Here is an 18,322-nt window from a genome sequence, read left to right as displayed (position 1 = left end):
ATTGAAATTCAAACTGGGAGCACCAGGAAGTAGATTGTGCCTTTTCTGTAATGTGCTCCCCTCACTCATGTCGCTTTTCTCCTCCAGTTACACAGCGATTGTCTTCACTGCTGATGCTGTTTTTTTTATATTCTGAATTACAGATGGCTGCTTAGGCTTCCTGAACGCTGGAGTGTTGAGGGATAGAGAAATGAGCAGTAGGGGCAGAACATTCGAGGATTCGGAAATTTAGGAGCATCTTTGTCTTTAGTTTAAACTAGCCTTGTCACATGAGCAGCACATGATGTGTCACCTCATGAGAGACCTCCATGACTGTCCCTGCTGGTTCAGTTTAAAAGCAGTGCATTGCATGAAGACAAGACTATTCATGATGATTTTTCCTGAGAATATTAATATATGCGATCAAACTTGGTAAACTTGCTAGGCTTAGTCCTTTGCCTACTAAAAATATAGATCAGAGAGTTTAAAAAAATTCATATTTGCCAATTATAACGTGTAATAAGCATTTTACAAAACATATTTCTGTATTGCATATTTTTTAGTTATAAGCTAAAATTGACCAGTGTGTTTTTGTTAAAAGTGCGTATGAGTAAATTGTAAATATACTTTAAACTTCAATTTACACAGTTTTGAGTACACTGTCTAAGCAAAGCCCCGTTGCGAGCTTATGCTGATCTATTGAACACAGCGGCATTGATTAAAATGCCGTTGCATCTGTTGAGGGATTAGTGGAAAACAGATCTAGATTACAGTTTTATTTTTATGGGTTTTTTAGTGGAAATACAGTTTGCAGAATTTTTTTTTTTTTGTCAAGTCAATTTATTAATCACTTGGCACATTATATTCATGTCCAATTATCCCTCTGACATGCTTTATGATGGCAGTGGAGAAGGTTAAATTGCATGTGGATACATCAGGTATCAGGATTGCCATCAGCTACACCTTGTTGGCATCTTATCGCACCCTTTCCCGCTGTCAGCAGGGAGTGCTCATTTTTTAAAAGGAGATTTGCATCAAATTCCAAGCAGCATTTTCTGTGACACTCTAATTGTACTGATGTCTGCCTCTCCCAAAAGGTCAGAGATGTGATGGGATTACATTTGGAATACTTCAGTGTGATTAACAGGCTGGTTGGGGAAATGGAGGCAATCAAAGCAGAAAGTTGCTCCATCCTGCTCTCATTTTAATTTTACTTCAAGAATAAATTATGCCGCAACTATTTTTGACACTGAACATTTTGTTTTTTTATTTTTAGATACATATATTATAAAGTTATTGATAGATAGATAGATCAGGATGTGGAGCTCTGTATACCAAACTTCATACTGGACAAGACTTTTTTTTAAATCATGTCACATCTGCGTTAGACTTGGTTTTACCAATTTGTCAAAATATAATACAAATATGGCATTGTGTATTTATTGATATAAGCTAATACAAACAGCTTGGTAGTGTCACTCCTAAAACGGTTTCCCTATTACTTAATACGGATCTCCTTTTTCCAAATGGCTAATTATTATTTCTCTCCACACTTTTTCTTTAGTACAATCCTGTTGAACAGTCAAAGTATTTATAGAAATAGAATGTTTAACTCTGGAGGAAAGTGGAAAAAATCTTCCTTTGACTTAATAATCATGATGATTAATTACTCTATAGCCTCAGACTATCAAAAGATTGTCAGAGATATCATATTTTACATGTATTTAATTAGTGTGCACTTTGAGACCTGTGCCCTGGCAGGCCCAAATGCTGAACTTTTTATGGGAGGAATTTCAATTACATGCTCTCTCTCAAATTGAGCGCTAGGACGATGCATTGGAAAAGTCATTAGGGCTTTTTCCAATTGGTCTCAGGAGATGCTCAAGGTTTCACAGATGAGAAGGAATCTGAGTCACGCAACCACATAGAACAGGGCGCTCCTGCTCCACAGCGCTGAAATTAGGGCAATATATCAGAAAGAGCTATCAACACTTATGTCAACATTGTTTCTAAAGAAATACGAGGTGTTTTTTTCCCCAGTGCTTATGTCCTGTTTTTTTAATACATTTGCCTGAGAAACGATGGCAGGTCTATGTCCTCATTAGTGTCATGAATTTTATTTTTGATATTATTCTGTTTCATATGCCTAATATAAACCAGGCAGTCATTTCCCAGTCTCATCGGAATCTGTTAGATAAAGCACTGTAATTTATATTGCTCCTGCATGATATACTTATGCATGAGCAAGGGGACAGAATCATCAAAGTGACCATATAATATATGGAAAGTGCTGCAGAGTCATGAAATATTACCCACAAAAACAAGCGGCGTTATTATGGGCCCAGCATGAGGTACCTGTTTTAATTCCAAAACAGTAATTCATGCAATTAATTTCCATAAAAACAAATACAATATGCTGATATTGTCATCTGTTATCACACGTGAGGGTCATTAATAAGGTGGAATGCCCCTTGAGACCTTCAGTAAACACAGATGCACACACGCAGATATTGACACAAATAGTGTCATTATGGCTCTTTGTTAAAACACACACACACACACACTAGTTATTTGGGTAAAATGAACCTTGCCAAAAGCAAAAAAAAAAAGAAAATTTATTAGTGAAATAAAAAAATATTCTCTATGAAATGTACTCGAAAAAAAAAATGCATGAACAATTTAATTGGCATACATGCTGATTGGGAGAAATAGAACAGGAGGAAGTGGCAGATGAATTGCTTTTGTGCTTTAAAAAAAGGAGAATAAAGCTAATGGCTAATTTCATTCCCTGCCATTATTATGATTTAGTGTTTTTTGAGTTTGAACACATGAGCCGTTTGTTAAGGTTGCTCAGTAATTTTTTGTGTGTGTGTGCCGTAAACCATAAGGCGCTGCACGCATCCATGGCATGCAGCTAAAATGTGGTTGTTTTAAATCAGACAGCTAAACAATTTCCACCCCTCCCTGCGTCTGCTCAATGCCAACACATCCCAACAGTAGGCTACTCTCCACTGTTCCACTGCGCTACCTAATATTATATTAATAACATTTGGACACAGAACAGTGATTACCTCAGCGGCCCAAAAGCAAAGGCAAAAACCCAAAGCACAATCCAATGCAACCAGTAATACATTTTCCAATGATCTGCTGTAAATGGGCTCACTGGTCTGTGATAAGAAGAAACAAATATTATCTCTGGTCCCTGCTAAATCTGCAGAACAGAGTTATTGATCTGGCTCCTCACGTTGCCAATAGAATTTTTAGTCCCCTTGGTAGCAAAGTGCTGGGAGTATAGATGTCATTATCATGATTTCAGGACAGCAAAAAGGGCGGTCACCTGCAATTCCCCGGGCTTCAGAGCACACCACAGGCTCAATTAGAATGTCTGCTCTCCAGATGTTAAAGGCAGGGACTTTTGACACTGCTGCACGCTGGCTGGTGAAATAAAAAAACTATATGTATATCTGTGATAGCTAATAAAACATTAGGTCCTCCATGTGATTTCTAATAATTATATATAAGTTGTTTCCCTTAAAAATAAAAATAAACTATAAATGTCACACATTTTGCAAAACACATCTCATTCTGGTTGTGTAACTATTTTTGCTCTTCCGGATCGAGAATTATGGCGGCTGCAATAGAAATCATTATTGTTGATCTTAATGGCATTTTGAGTGACAATTCAAGAGCCTCATCTAGCTGCTCAGCATGTGTAGACCCATTCAGTAAAGGAGCAAGCTCACATCAATAAGACGGGACATTTGAGTGAAACACAGACTTTGTTAATTCTGTGCAAATGCGCCCCACCAAACACAGATGTGGGGGGTCAAATCCACAAATCACATGAGGTCCCTATGCAATTGTATTCCTGTGTGAATGAGCCTTCATGTCTTATCCACCGACATTTGTTGCATTCATTTGTGCAGTTCGTGTACATTTCATTTCTATTAGTTGTATTCACATAGTTCGATATGCAAGAGAGCAGTTATGTATATAACAACACGCACGCACACACACACAGTTCTGATTTAATTTGATCACACCTTGCAGGGAAAATGTTAAAGAACAGATGGAGCACAAAGTTGTGTGTGACTGCAAGATTCATTCAGAAAACCAGGAATGTAATACATTGGCCAGTTATTGACTAGATATGTAATATTGCATTATGGCATCGGGGGGGGAAAATGTTGCAGAGCCTTTTTTGTATTTTTTTTCATTTGCCCATACACATTCACACAGATTATCTAAGCTCTTGAAAAAGACACACGCAATAGCACAGCGTACAAAGGACATCATACACATAGCACACCCCCCCCCCCCCCCCGGATTATAAGAACACATGTTTGATTCCCTTTACCATTTACGATGTTTGAAAAGACTAGTGTGGATGTATGTCGGGTGTTTTTGCTGAATTTGTTTCCATTTGTTTGTTTCCAGATGCAACAATCGGACCCAGTGCATCGTGATCACAGGTTCAGATGTCTTCCCTGACCCCTGCCCAGGGACCTACAAGTACCTGGAGGTCCAGTATGAGTGTGTGCCCTACAGTAAGTTTGACCCTTCTGTCATGAATTGAATCCCCCCCCCCCCCCTCCACACACACACACACACTCCCATCCTCTCTATCTCTATCCCGTATCATTTCTTCCTCCTGCCTTTTCCAGACATTCTGCTCTCTTTGTGTGCAACACCTTCCAGCACCATTTCTTCTGTCTTTTCTTCCATCTGTGTCACACCATGAACTTTTCATGAGATATGACCTGTAAAACCCTTTGGTCCTCTTTCTGTACTGCCTTTATTATTGATGTGCGCACCGTGTTTCCAGCCGGGCCGACGAGCCTGGTTATGAGGTAGCAGAATAGAGCGAGGGTAGAGGAAGTCATGCTGACTCTCCGTGATGGCAAGCGAGTGTTTCATTACTCCAGTCTTGTACGGAGAGGAGTCTATCGGGCGCAAAACACAGCTCACCTTGATGGCTTAATATACATCCATACAACAGGTGTTGAAATATGTTAACAGATGTTTCATTATGTAACGGAACAGAATGGCTCCACTCGTAAGTCAACAAGGTAATATTTCATCTAAAGAGATAGTGTTAACATTTTGTCTGCTCCGTGGATGCTAAAATATTCATTGCTCCCAAACAATCTTTAGATTGCCCTTTGAATTAAAATCCCCCTTTGTCCTTTAAGATGCTATTCATTTGCAATTTGTGAAGGAAGTTCCCAGAGGTAACCTTTACAAACTGATTAATGACAAAGATTTAGATCAATTGCCAGAATCACTAATCAGGTGGAACTGACATAATTAGAGTGGGAAGTATTTGGCAGCTCTTGTAGATTCTTGTAGATTAACGTGTTTCACTTTTGGATCAACTCTAAAGGGAACTTTAGCCCAAATATAAATAAAGCGTCTTTATTCTACAGTATTTTTTTTATATTTCAACACATTTCTCCTACATCGTTACCAGTATACCTGGCCCAGCTCTTCCCCTCAGTGTTGAATCAGAATGCATTAGTGACCATCATCTGATGGAGAAACGCATTACCACTTAAAGGTTAACCTCTTCAAGGCTTTGAGGACCTGAATTAAAATTGAAATAAGCAATAATGAGTATTTGAGTCCACCCTATTGAGCCGAAGCCAAACCATGTTGCTTTTACCTGAAATGCCGAACAGCTTCTTTTTTTTTTTCTTTTTTCTTTTTACACGCCTCATAGTTAAGTGAAGTATTGATTTCATGTCTTGCTGTGTTACCTCAAAACTTAATAGTAGGATTAGCCTCAAGGTGCACTCATGTCCACCCACTGTTTCTTTTGCCTCCTTCTTGCACCAAGAAAACAGTCAAGACTGGTGTAATGTGGTGAGAAATAAACTTCTGCCCAAGGACTCTCAGTCCTGGCAAAGTCTTTCCAACAAATATTCCAAACAGGTCCTCATTTCACTCCAAGCAGTTTCAAACAATGCATGTCTGTAGCCCCGTCTTTTTGCTTCTCAAGGTCCATGCCCAACCAGAATAGGACCAAGAACACAGAATGTATCCTATCGCGACTGCCCTGGTAAGTGCTTAGTGTTCTCCCAGTCTGACCCAGTCCACACAAGCCCAGTTCAGCCTTTCCCACTCAAGTCCTGTTGTAAACTGTGATAGATTGTGATTCATAGGCCAGTTTTTTGTTATGTTTTTTTCCCCTCTTACCAATCCTCTGTCTCCTCTTCCCCAAAATACAACCCATATACCCTAGATCATGTTGTAGAGTCAGACTAACGCAGAGAAAGGCAGTCATAGGGTAAGATTTACTGAGCTTTTCCACACCAGAGCAAGCGCTTTCTACAGTTTGCACATGGGGTAGCAAAGACCGTACTGCAGTTTTGTAGTTTTCAGATGGAATAGATCATGTGCCAAACACCAAGATTTGTGATTAAAAACATTGCAGTGGTTCAGGAGCTTAGGATCCCCTGGATTTGCTGGGATACAAGACTTGAGAAGTTGTTTTGCAAGACAACGTATTAAATCTCCATTAAGCTGATCAACTGCGGGACACGTGTCCTCATTTTGACTTGTAACTGCTGCTCCTCAAAGTCTGTCTGCGCCATGAATTATGGCCAGCCGTTTAATTACATAATAAGATAAACAGTTGTTTTCTGTCTCTATGACTGACTGAATATAATGTGGTACTTAATTAATTTGTTCTATTGTCAAAGCCTTTGCATAATCACACGAGCAATTTGGGATGTTTCCCCTTCTGTGCAAGTGGCCTTTGAAACAAGTTGCCTACATTTCCACCGTTTTCATCCTTTTGGCTTCATAATTTGGTGCTTGTCATGGACTGCCCTCATTAGCAACATTATCTTAATTTTCCAGCCAAAGGATGTAAATGTTGCCTTCACCTGGCACTGAGTCACCCTCTGAATTGGCTCTAGTAATTGCTTGAATGAGGCAACATAAAAGCAGAGACGTTTCTTCATTAAGACATGCTCTGTGCAAGCCATTTTGAAAAAATGCCGGGGAAAAGACAGAAAAAAAGTGTCCATTCCTATTCTACCCTTGCAACAAAATGTAGAGACGCCGCCAGTGGGCATAAAAAGTCCTTAATGCTAATTTTTCCATTTTTCATCACATTCTAATGCCAGTAACCACCCCCAGCTCCATGTGACAGTGATGGCCAGAATATGAAAATTGAAGTTAAGCTGTAACAGCATGATTTTGGGGGCCCCCCTTTTTTGTGTTCAGTTGTTTCCCTTTGCCTTTCTTCAGTGTAGCTTACATGATGCTTTATTTTAAAATGAAACCCGGCAGCCACTAGCGGAGTCTGCAGTTGACAGCAGACATCCGTTCATATAAAGACGGTTCACCTGATTATTAACAGTCATTGTGATTTGATTTAGAAAGCAGGGATTCCCTAGAAAGTCTGCAATGTCTAGTGGAGAAAGTTAAGGATCTTTGGGGTTAGCGTGGGTTGGCATGTGTCTCATGTTTGTTTGTTTTAATGTTGCTATTTTTAAAGTGACTGACTCTTTTTCCTTCCCCTGTGCAATCTGCAGGGAAACTTCCTCGGCTGTCTGACTCTCTCTCTTCATCCACTGACTGATTTCTGATCACACTGATTGCTATTTCTATATTTTTCATTTCTACTAACGTCATCGGGTCTTCCGTCGTGTGTTTCTCTTTTTCTTTCCAGGTTTCCTTCACGTCATCTCTCCCTTGTCCTCTTCTCGCCTCCTCTGTTCTATGTGGCCGAGGCTGAGAACTCAACTCTTCTTAAATTGTTTGCCTCCTATCAGTGTTTGATCTCTTAGTTAGCTACAACACACTTGAATTTCTTCTCCAGAATGGCGCGCATTCATTTACGGATCCGTCTGAATCTTTAGTTTCCACTGCCTTTCTTTTTGTTGCCACTGAAGCCTGGGTCAGACTCAACAATTGCAACCGATTCAAGCTGAAATATGAACCTGCACTAATTGGAGCTGGATCGTTGCAGGTTTCAAGGGGGAAGTTAGTTTACAATTGCTAACATTATCCCACGATGCAAACTGGCCCAAAATGTGTACATTTAGTGTTTCAACATTGATCTTCGCAGGCCCGCTGCGGTTGAGCCTTTTGTATTGTGAAGCCATCCGAGACTGAAATCTGAGCAAGGCAAAAACCAATAGAGGTGTAGATCAAGGGCAAAAGAACTGACGCATGCAGTCTGTGCTCTGGAGATTAACATAGCCATCAGTAAAAAGAAAAGTAGATATCATTTTAAATGAAATAATATTTGATAGCAATGTGTCTGAATAAGTCCATGTTAATAGAAATTACTTTTTAAGTCAAATACGTTTTATAACGATGAAATCCAATAAACTTTATTTCCTGTTTTAATGTAAACTGTAGCTTCAGTAGGGCTGCCCGACTCTTAGTCGACTAGTCAGCTAATTTTTTTGTTTTGGGCTCAGCCGACTAAGATCCCTTTAGTCAATTAGTCGTTACTCATTCTTTTTTCACGCTGAAGGACTTATGTCTGAGAAACCTACGAGCTCATCTCTGGTAAACACGAGATTTATTTGTGTGATTATTTGTGGAGAAACTCAATTTTACAAATCTGTTGATAAAATTAAATAATCAATTAATCAACTCCAGTTTAAGTCGACTAAGACTTCCTTTGGTTGAAGACAGCCCTAAGCTTCATTGCCATGTAATAATATAAATGTTTTGGCATTTTTTTATAATAATATAATATAGTTATTTTATAAATACAATAATTTTGCTCAAGCTTTTCTTGACACATAGTTGGAGGTGTCCTTGAGTGACTATTTTTGTCATATTTGGTCAACAACTGACTTATTGAACAGCAGGCAGACCTTTGTTTATCTCACCTGTTCCAGTGTCTAAAGACGTGACTTGGGACAGTGTTGTCGTCTGAGCTAGGCTTTAGATTAACCTGAGAAAAGTATTTTCCGAAGAATTTTGTAAATTTGTCGAAAATATGTTTTTGAAATCTTCAGTCTTGTTGCAGTTTAAACTAAGCTGGTGATTTTCATGCAATACTAATGCCTTTTAAATTCATTTTATTGATATATGTTTTACAATTCAGCCGTAAACATCTGAGATGAGTGGGCTGGGTAATCCTTGTTAGCACTGGAGACTAGTTTGAATGTGCACATGTTGGCTAATTTATAGCAGACATAGGCAAACACAAACAACAAATGAACCATAGTGTTGTATTGAGGAATGAAATACACGTTTCAACAGTGAGTGCACATAAGCTATCTTAATGTATTTTGCTCCAGTGATTTACAGTGATTACCTGCTTCCTTCATAAGGCCACAGTTAGGTTTTTCTTCTGTGTACATATGAATTCAGAATTGTAAAAGCATGACAAGAGTGTTACACCACGGCTTTGTAGGTACTAGTCAGTGTTATATTGTCCTGAATGATACAATTACATCTTCATTGTATTTAAATTTTAAATGTATTTATTTTATTTTTTTTATATATATATATATATAGCAAAGTGTACTGGTCTATATTTATCTTTCTTTCAAAAAAATACAATTTAGAAACAGACAAATGACTTTTCCGTGGCATTAGGTTTGGTTAATGGTGGTGGGTGGATTAACACAGACCACAGTTTGAAAGCAATATGGTCAATTATAATAAACGTAAATTAATAAAATGATGCATTCAATTACACTTGTGTAGTGTTCACAGGACGGCTTTGAGTCTCTTTCTTTCAATCATTTTATTTTCAGTTTGTACTGGTTACTAACTAAATGTTACCCTTAAAAAGAATACTATACAACATAACGGCTAACTATACGAACAGTCAGACTCACGGACGGAAACAAAAGCTTTGAGTCTCATAAATGTTTTTATTTACTTATAATCATTTCAACAATTTCTATAACTAAAGGGTGATAGTTTTCTTTGTTTTCGAATTTTCAATGTGAATCTCAGAATTTCCTGTTTATTTAACAAACTAAAATCCATGATTTATTTAATTTCTGAATGTCAGAAGTTATGCCGTTGCAATAGCTCGTATACTTGCAGGCAGTTGGCAGTCTATCAAAGACAAAATCCATCCACCACTGTGCCGTAAACCAAACCTGTGATTTATCATTTTCAATGTTCTAATCCAGCCCCTTTTCTAACAAAGGACCTTGACGATGGTGTGCCACCTTTCTAACAACTTTCCTACTTTCCCTGAATAGGTCTGACCACCTTTGTCCATGTCTCATAACGTGTTTTTGCATATGTAATCATAGCTATGACACTTAATTCATATTAATCTCTTTTTTTCCCCTTGCACCCCTTTCATTCTCTCTCCCAACGCTTAAAATAGAAGTGGAGCAAAAAGGTAAATAACAGACACGATCCAAACCTTAGCTCCTTGTTTTGTGGCATCTGGTTGTAAACTACCTATTTTCCCATGGTGGCCCCTACAAACCCATCACAGACGTTATCGTCACAATCCCCCGAGCTGTAATGTTAACGGCCAGTGTAGTGCAACAAGGGAAGTGGGGCTGGCCATAAAAGAGACGACACACAAGCAGCAAAAAGATGTAAATGGGGGCGTATTGGCTGCAGTCCATAAGGGGCTTCCTCTCCTCATTCTCCCTGGGTGTTTTTGCTACTCAGCAGAATCTCATATTGCCTGGCTTCCAAACCCTTTTCCATAGCATGCCATGGTAACAGTGTTTCTTGGCCCTTTTTTTCCAAGCTATTGCTTTCTACTGTCCCTTTTTCTCCTTGAGCCCCCCCCCCCCCCCTGCCTCCCCTTTTTCACTCTTCTCCCCATTATGCTCACCTGACCACTTGCTGCTCTTTTCTCTGTTGATTCTTATGTGCCTCCTATGCCCCAGAGCAGCAGCCAAAACACCTCAGGAGACCATTACTGAAAGTTTTTTTTTTTAAATTTTAATGGTTGTGACATTTGCACCACTTCGTATTGACAAGCCTCTCAGGTATATAGAGTAGAATAAGTGGCGTAACCTAGACACATCTAAGTACATGCAAACATTTTGCAGACTGTGCTGACTCCTGCTCTCTCATAACTTCTCCCGTCTGTTGCCAAGTGACTTTAGTTGGCTGCATTTTGTTTTTGTTCACAGGACCAATTGTTTTGTTAAGTTTTCTTTCTGTTCTATTTCCCCTCATTTGTGTTCTACTCCCAACAGTAAATGTCTATGAGGCCAAGCTCCTTTTTGTTTCAGACCAATTTATACATTTAAACATAATGAATAATAACTTTTCTATTCCTTTTTTTTCTTGCTATGCACAAAACCAAAATCCTTATTCTGCTTGTGAATATTGGCTGTAGATGTTAGTTGTGTTTTGGCCACTCTTTAATGTGTATCTGTCCTTACTCCTCGTGGACAACCTGTAAAACAAAATGAAGACATTAGAGATAATATGGACATTGCATACAGTTTTGTATGGTTTCATTTTCACATGTTAACCTGTGTCTATTTCTTATTCTACTCTTCTCCCATTGCTAGTTTTTCTTTGTCCTGGGACTCTGAAAGCTGTCGGTGATCCTTCCTTTCTATTCGAAGCGGAGCAACAAGCTGGTGCCTGGTGCAAAGACCCCCTGCAAGCTGCCGACAAACTCTACTTCATGCCTTGGACTCCTTATAGGACAGACACTCTCATTGAGTATTCCTCCCTGGATGACTTCCAAAATGCCCGACAAACCATCACCTACAAGCTGCCCCACCGGGTGGATGGGACTGGATTTGTGGTCTACGATGGCGCCGTGTTTTTCAACAAGGAGCGCACCCGCAACATTGTGAAGTTTGACCTGCGGACTCGAATCAAAAGTGGTGAGGCGATCATCAATAATGCCAACTACCACGACACGTCGCCCTACAAGTGGGGTGGTAAAACAGACATTGACCTGGCGGTAGATGAGAATGGGCTGTGGGTGATCTACGCCACCGAGCAGAACAACGGCATGATCGTGATCAGCCAGTTGAACCCCTACACGCTACGATTTGAGGCTACCTGGGACACAACCTACGATAAGCGCTCAGCCTCCAATGCCTTCATGGTTTGCGGAGTACTGTATGTGGTCCGCTCCACCTATGAAGACAATGAAAGTGAAGTCAGCAAGAGTCTGATCGACTACATTTACAATACCAGACAGAACCGCGGGGAATACGTTGATATCCACTTTCCCAACCAGTACCAGTACATTGCAGCTGTGGAATACAATCCGCGAGATAACCAGCTCTATGTGTGGAATAATTTTTACATCCTGAGATACAACCTGGAGTTTGGCCCACCTGATCCCGCACATGGTAAGAACCCAGACCCCAATCATTTCTTTTCCAGACAGTATTGTTAAACTGCATCGCTGAAATCGTGATTTTAGTCGCTGTCAAGTGTGCTTTGATATTCCTCTGGTACTCCCCATCTATGTATCAAGTGTCACAGCTGACTGATTTTTAATTTAGAATCTAATATGTGTTGGATATGTTACGGAAGCTTTGGAGTGTAGGAAAGCATCTCGGGGGGGGGGGGGGGGGGGTGAAGTGAGTGGGGCTCTGTGGTAAACAACACCTCGAAGCCAGTTACCATATCATAAGGGATCAGTATCTAGGGAATTTGGGGAGGTTTAACATCCTGACATTCCCTGAGTCCCTGGTGCTAATGCTCAAGGGACCCCTGCTAGCATATCCCATTTTTAGAGAGAGTATGACGGGAAGGGAGAGATATACTTTCACCTCTGGAAACATACGTGCCCGGACAGGTGTAAAGTCTAGCCTGGGGCAAGGTTAGATCATTCCCCAAGTGATACTGAAACTTAAAATCTCCATCGGTCATTAAAAAAAAAAGAAGTACTTTACACTCTGTAGGCCGAGTGTAAGGATTCAAGGTTCTGTCTAAGAGAGAAAGAGATGCTAGACACACGGGAGAAGGATCAATCACCCAGGGTCACATCAGCAGCATATGTTTTTAATTTAGCTGTCAAGAGCTGAGGGGAGGCTAGCCTAGGTCTGCAATAGTCCTTACCCTGAGAATATAATAACAGTAATTATCCTAATCCCCTCCACACCCAGAGTCCTAAATCCACGTAATGCTCAACGCAGTCAGTGATGAGCCTCAGAGGTCAAGCAACTTTTGCACAGATTATCCGGGAGCTCAATATTTATTACGCGTTTGCTCGTCCACTTTTGTATCGATAGGACACGGGCTGCTAACTCGGGTTCAGACGGTGGAACAGCATCAATCTAGCCAGACCCATGCAAGCTTTACTTTAACAAAGAACCGAATCCAGGTTGGAAAGCAACATTAATATGCAGACGTGGCATTGAGTCTGCAACAATCGTGGGGAACAAGATCAAAAAAAAAATAAATTTATTTATTTTTCCAACTCTGAATAACATGTTTGAAGTATCTCCACTGTCAATAAGACAGATACAGATTTTTTTTTATTAAATATTTGCATATCATAAGAACATTTGGAGAACATTATGCACACAACAAATTTCACACAGTGAATTCAAATGAGCTGATTCTAAGACGTACCTTGCATTTGCAGACGGCTGCTTTAGAAGTGGTCATGAATATCACCTTTTCTGACATCCAATAAATATATCAAATTGGAGCATGTCTTCACATGTAGTCGTGTGTTTATACACAGTAAACCGATTGTTAAGCAGTCAAGCAACAGCCTCCACAACAGCATTTATTTTCAGCTTAGCTTTCATGGATTCTTGGAGTAACCTGTGTATAGACAGGCTGCATGCTCAATTGATTTATTCATTTGCTGAATGGACACTGATTACTGATACAGAAATCAGAGGCTCCGGGATCAACGGGATCCGCCCCCTGAAATAAGACATTATTACGGTTATTGCATGTGTGTGTGTGTGTGTATGTGTGTGTGTGTGTGTGAGAAAAACATACCTTACGAAAGTGTTTTAAGTGTTTATTCACACAGTCAGACCCCCCCAAGCACCCAAAGGAGAACCCACTTCCCTTCCTTTAGATTATGTTGAGAAACACACACTGCCTGACGTACTGCATTGGCTCCTCGGGGCTTCTGTATTCACACGTCTTTATTTTAACAAGGTCTACGTTCTCTTTCCCTGACAAAACGAGACACGAGGCCGGCCCCTGCTGACTAATGTATGTTGAGTTGCAGTCGATGAATGCGGGGGAGAATGGTCCAGGATGATCATCAAGATGTCAATAAACTTGTCCTCCCACATGGCCGATGTTGACACATAAATGATGGCACTTTTTCCTGGCTGTCACTCGATGCCCTCTTTGTGATATCTTGATGCTCGTTTCAGTGCCTGCTTCACTGGGCCCCCGAAACAAGCTATCAGAATGCTTTTGCAGTGTTAAAAGTTGAAGGTGCGTGTTTTGAGCAGCACCAGGCAAAAAAAAAAAAATGAAAAGAACATTTTAGATTTGCCCAAAAAATTTGCAAGCACATGTGAAAGCTTAGCACAGTGTTTGCACAACAGAACATGGCTTATTATTAATGTAGATGCTGTGTTAGTTGTTGACTTAGTAATTTACTTTTTTCTTCAAAGACAACACAAGGATCTGTCGGTTTTTAATTCAACCACAGATTTTTCTTCAAGAAAATTTCAAAGCATGCACATCGTCCATTGCGCGTTCTTCTCCCCTTTTCCCCCCAAATTTCTCAAGTACGCAAACAACTCTGTTACATGATTCACTCCGTCATGGAACGCAATCGCATCAAAGTGATGTCGGGACCCTGTGTGACAGACAGTCGAGGTCTTGTCAAATCCAATCGAGGCAAGATCATCTCTTGTAGGATTATGGGGGAGTGGATGGAGTCGCATCCAACATGCGGCTTCACTTGAACTGGACATTAAATGGGTCAGTAAGTCCCACTCTTGGCTTTAACCAGCAGCACCATAATCCACTAGTTTTAACAATGGCTCCATGCCGGTTTTTACTTTTTGCATATTAAAAACTCATGAAGAGATATATTCCTTTGTTGCATCTTGTAAGTGAGATGATTAAATTGATTTAAATGAGGTATTTCCAGAGAAAGCTCATTATGCAGCCATTTCTATGGACCGTTTATTCATGCCAAGCTCTGATATCTTCCCTCAAACCACTGAGTAAGCATATCAAAATCTATTTCTTAGCAGAAGTATGCACAAACAGACTCTTATTTGCTGCCTCAATGGGACACAGGTGAGCCTCGGAAACCTTTTATTTATCCCCTGTCGTAAAATTAGATTCTGAATCACTTCCGTATAAAAGCCCCCAGCGCTGCAGTTAACACCCACACAAATCAAGACCTCCTCTTTAATTGTTGAAACGTCAATACATTTGCATACAATTTCAATCTTTGCTGCACCCTCAAATTATACATTTACGAGTGGGGCTCGTAAGGAAGAGAATGACCCAATTTGTTTGAAATTATAAAGGTAGGGCTCACTGACGCGACTGGCCAATTAGCTTACACAACTCTGCATGTGGTCAAAACAATGCCCTGTAGTTTGTGTCCTATGAAAGTGCTTTGCGATGCAGAAATGCTCAGCTGTTACAGATGCCCGTGAGTCACATGCATTAGCAGTCACCCCAGAGAGCCTACCTCTTATAGTCTGATGAATATACACCTCACTAATAAGCACCGCTATGATTCATTCCCGTCTTCTGCTGCGCTTACATAGAGGTCAACTTGTGCATGGCAACATTTAGAGAGAAAGCCGAGACAAGCGGAGAGAGAGGAGGAAAGGTATGGATACTTTAAACGTCAACATCAAGCTTTTAAAGCCATCTGAGGTGCTGAGGTAAAATGTCAGAGACTTTTTTCCTCCTACGTGCTCACCAGCGGTGCAGGAGCAGGGATCAGGATGTGTTAAAAACGGCCAATTTGTTTGTTTGCCTCGACAACAACCCCCCGTTCCCTCTCCCCGACCCCCTGTCAGCTGCCCAAGTGGACGCAACGGTGTGAAAGGAGACTGTATTGATGTGGAAAATCACACTTTTTGTTTTTGTTTTTCTGTCCTCCTGTCATATTCTCGTTGTTTTTTCCCCCCCGTCTGCTTCCATCTTATTGTCTCTCTCTTTCACTATCTCTCTATTGCGTTCAGTCTCGCCGCTTCAGTCTGTCTCTGATTTGTCTTTTACCCTTCTTCTGCCCGTCGACTCCCACTGTTTGCTCGTAGTCCTCCTCCACCATCATCCATGAACTGTGCCTTGAATCTGGATATTTGCATTTGTGTGCGTGCGTGTCTACACACATATATGCGTCTGTTTGGCTTCCCTCCAGAAGTCAGGCCAAAGACTGTTCAAATCATGCCCGACGAGAGCCGTGCACACTAAATGACAGGATTTGAGTAAATCCTTTGCTGTGCCTTCTGGGAAACCGTACACACGCGGCACGAGGACAAAGACGGCCTTCACGTACTCGAAGATCGGGGATCACACACTCCCCAGTGATGTCTTTCAGAAATATTGGCCCACTGGGGGAACACCTTATAACGGTGTTTAAGTGACATTATTCCATTGAACAATATAGCATGAAGCTTATTTTGCCTAAGTGGTGATTGCACAGGTTAACTACGTGAAAGCCGTTGTGATAAACAACTTCTCTCTGGTTCCTTCTCACATTTCTTTCCTCTTCACCCAAACTCCTGTTGGCTGTTTTCAGGGTCACACCAATGTTGACTGACTACACAAGCATGGCCAGCCAAAATCGGACCAAATCAAACACCTCACTGTACACACAACAATCTGCAGAAAACAGCCCAGCAAAATCCCCAGAAGTGACTCATAGTCTTAAACCTGTGTGTTGGTAGCCGTGTCAGGTTAACTCAGGATGTCCCTTATGTTGTCATAGCACTTAAAGGCGTCCCTAAATCCCAGAAATCTGTCCATCTTACTGATAATGTAGAATTTCTGGGTTGGAAGGGCACTATTGGGGAGTGTATTTGTATCTAAAGGCCCCCTTCTTTACTGCCGGACTGCAGGATCTCCCTAAATGCCAGCTTCCCTTCTTTATTCCTCCCATGTAGCTTTTTTTTAACCGCAATTTTATGAAACACTGTGACGTTATGCCGTCTACTTCGTGACCCACTGGTCTCATTCTTGGTTACGATATAAGGTTGAATTTAACTGGGGCGATAAAAAGGGGGGGAAGTCCCACGATGGGGATTTACAGTCTTGTTTGCCACGTCTCTGATATTACATGGTGGGATATTACTTAACCACCCGGTGTCTGGTGGCCGTTCAGTACAAGAGGTCAGGAGGTCACCTGTTTCTTCTGAAATCTGATCACGATCTCTGCCGCTCCTCATAAGACACGAGGGCCAGTTGTTGCCGGACGAGGAGGAACATTTCACTGTTTATTCAAAAGCACACCTCGAGAAAATGTTTTCTCATATTCCCTAGCTGCTCGTCACCACTTCTCCTGGAAAGTCTTTCCCCGCTGATGTACAACTACTGTACAATGTTTCGCTGACAGCATACAAGTATGTGGGCAACAGCGAACCCGGGGTTATGATTTAGAATGTCACAAAGAGTTGTTTTACATAAAAGAGCGAGGGGGGGGGGGTGTGATTATGGGTACACTGAGCCCAATAGCCAAGGGGATCCACAGTCTCTTGTTTGATTACAGTCTGACTGTGAAACAAGGCGTATTAAAAGAATTATTACTGAGACATCACAATGGTCCCCCATCACTCCCTGACACACGCCTTTGAGGAGATTTATTTCACGCAGGCCTGATTGTTGTGTCTATGTGTGTTTCTCTAATCTGTGTTTATGTGGGTGTGCATGCTTTTTGTGTTACACCGCTGTATGTGTGTGTGTGTGTGTTTGTGTGTGTATATGAGCACCTCTGAAATAGACATCCTCCTGTGTGCAAGGCATTAAATATCAGTCTACTCGGCACACTTAGAGTTAATGCTTGAAATTTGAGGCACGTACAGTACAGAGAGAGCTGCAAGGAGGAGGGGGAAAAAGCAGGCTGTAGTCTGGCAGCTGCTGTGTCTGTTCTCTATACTTTGGTGTCATTCTGTGTGTGAGGGTGTATATGAATGTGTACATGTGTTTATAAGCTTGTCTGTGTAAGCGCGCGCCTGTGTGGGAGTGCACTCTGCCTGCCTACCTTTTGTCCATATGAATCGATGTGTTTGTATTGAGGGAAAGCGAAATATTGGCGACAGCAGTAAATAACATAAGCCAGCTATTAGGTTTTGTTCCCTAAGACACGGACGCATACTGTACACACACCCTCACATGGACATGACTCATGGGAAATTATATGAATTTTCACTCAGCTTTCTTGATATTTACTGCTGGCACACAAGCAATCATACACCGTGTTCCACCGCACAGCTACAAATGCAGCGCAGACCGAAAGACG

General features: G+C 41.0%; 1 protein-coding gene across 1 annotated transcript in view; it reads left to right on the top strand.

Moving 5' to 3' along the window:
• Positions 1-18,322, top strand: part of adgrl2a (adhesion G protein-coupled receptor L2a) — a 92,247-nt gene that overhangs the window by 45,517 nt on the left and 28,408 nt on the right. Inside the window, exons 4-7 of the mRNA XM_076088071.1 lie at positions 4,417-4,526; positions 5,978-6,037; positions 10,301-10,315; positions 11,457-12,257. Coding sequence (XP_075944186.1) covers positions 4,417-4,526; positions 5,978-6,037; positions 10,301-10,315; positions 11,457-12,257 — 986 coding nt within the window. The remainder of the gene's footprint in view (positions 1-4,416; positions 4,527-5,977; positions 6,038-10,300; positions 10,316-11,456; positions 12,258-18,322) is intronic.

This window comes from Anarhichas minor, unplaced genomic scaffold (genome assembly GCF_050575085.1).
Source record: "Anarhichas minor isolate MPS153535 unplaced genomic scaffold, ASM5057508v1 ptg000010l, whole genome shotgun sequence".
Classification (NCBI taxonomy): domain Eukaryota; kingdom Metazoa; phylum Chordata; class Actinopteri; order Perciformes; family Anarhichadidae; genus Anarhichas; species Anarhichas minor.
The sequence above is the reverse complement of the archived record's forward strand: the minus strand, read 5'-3'. Positions and strand labels throughout refer to the sequence as shown.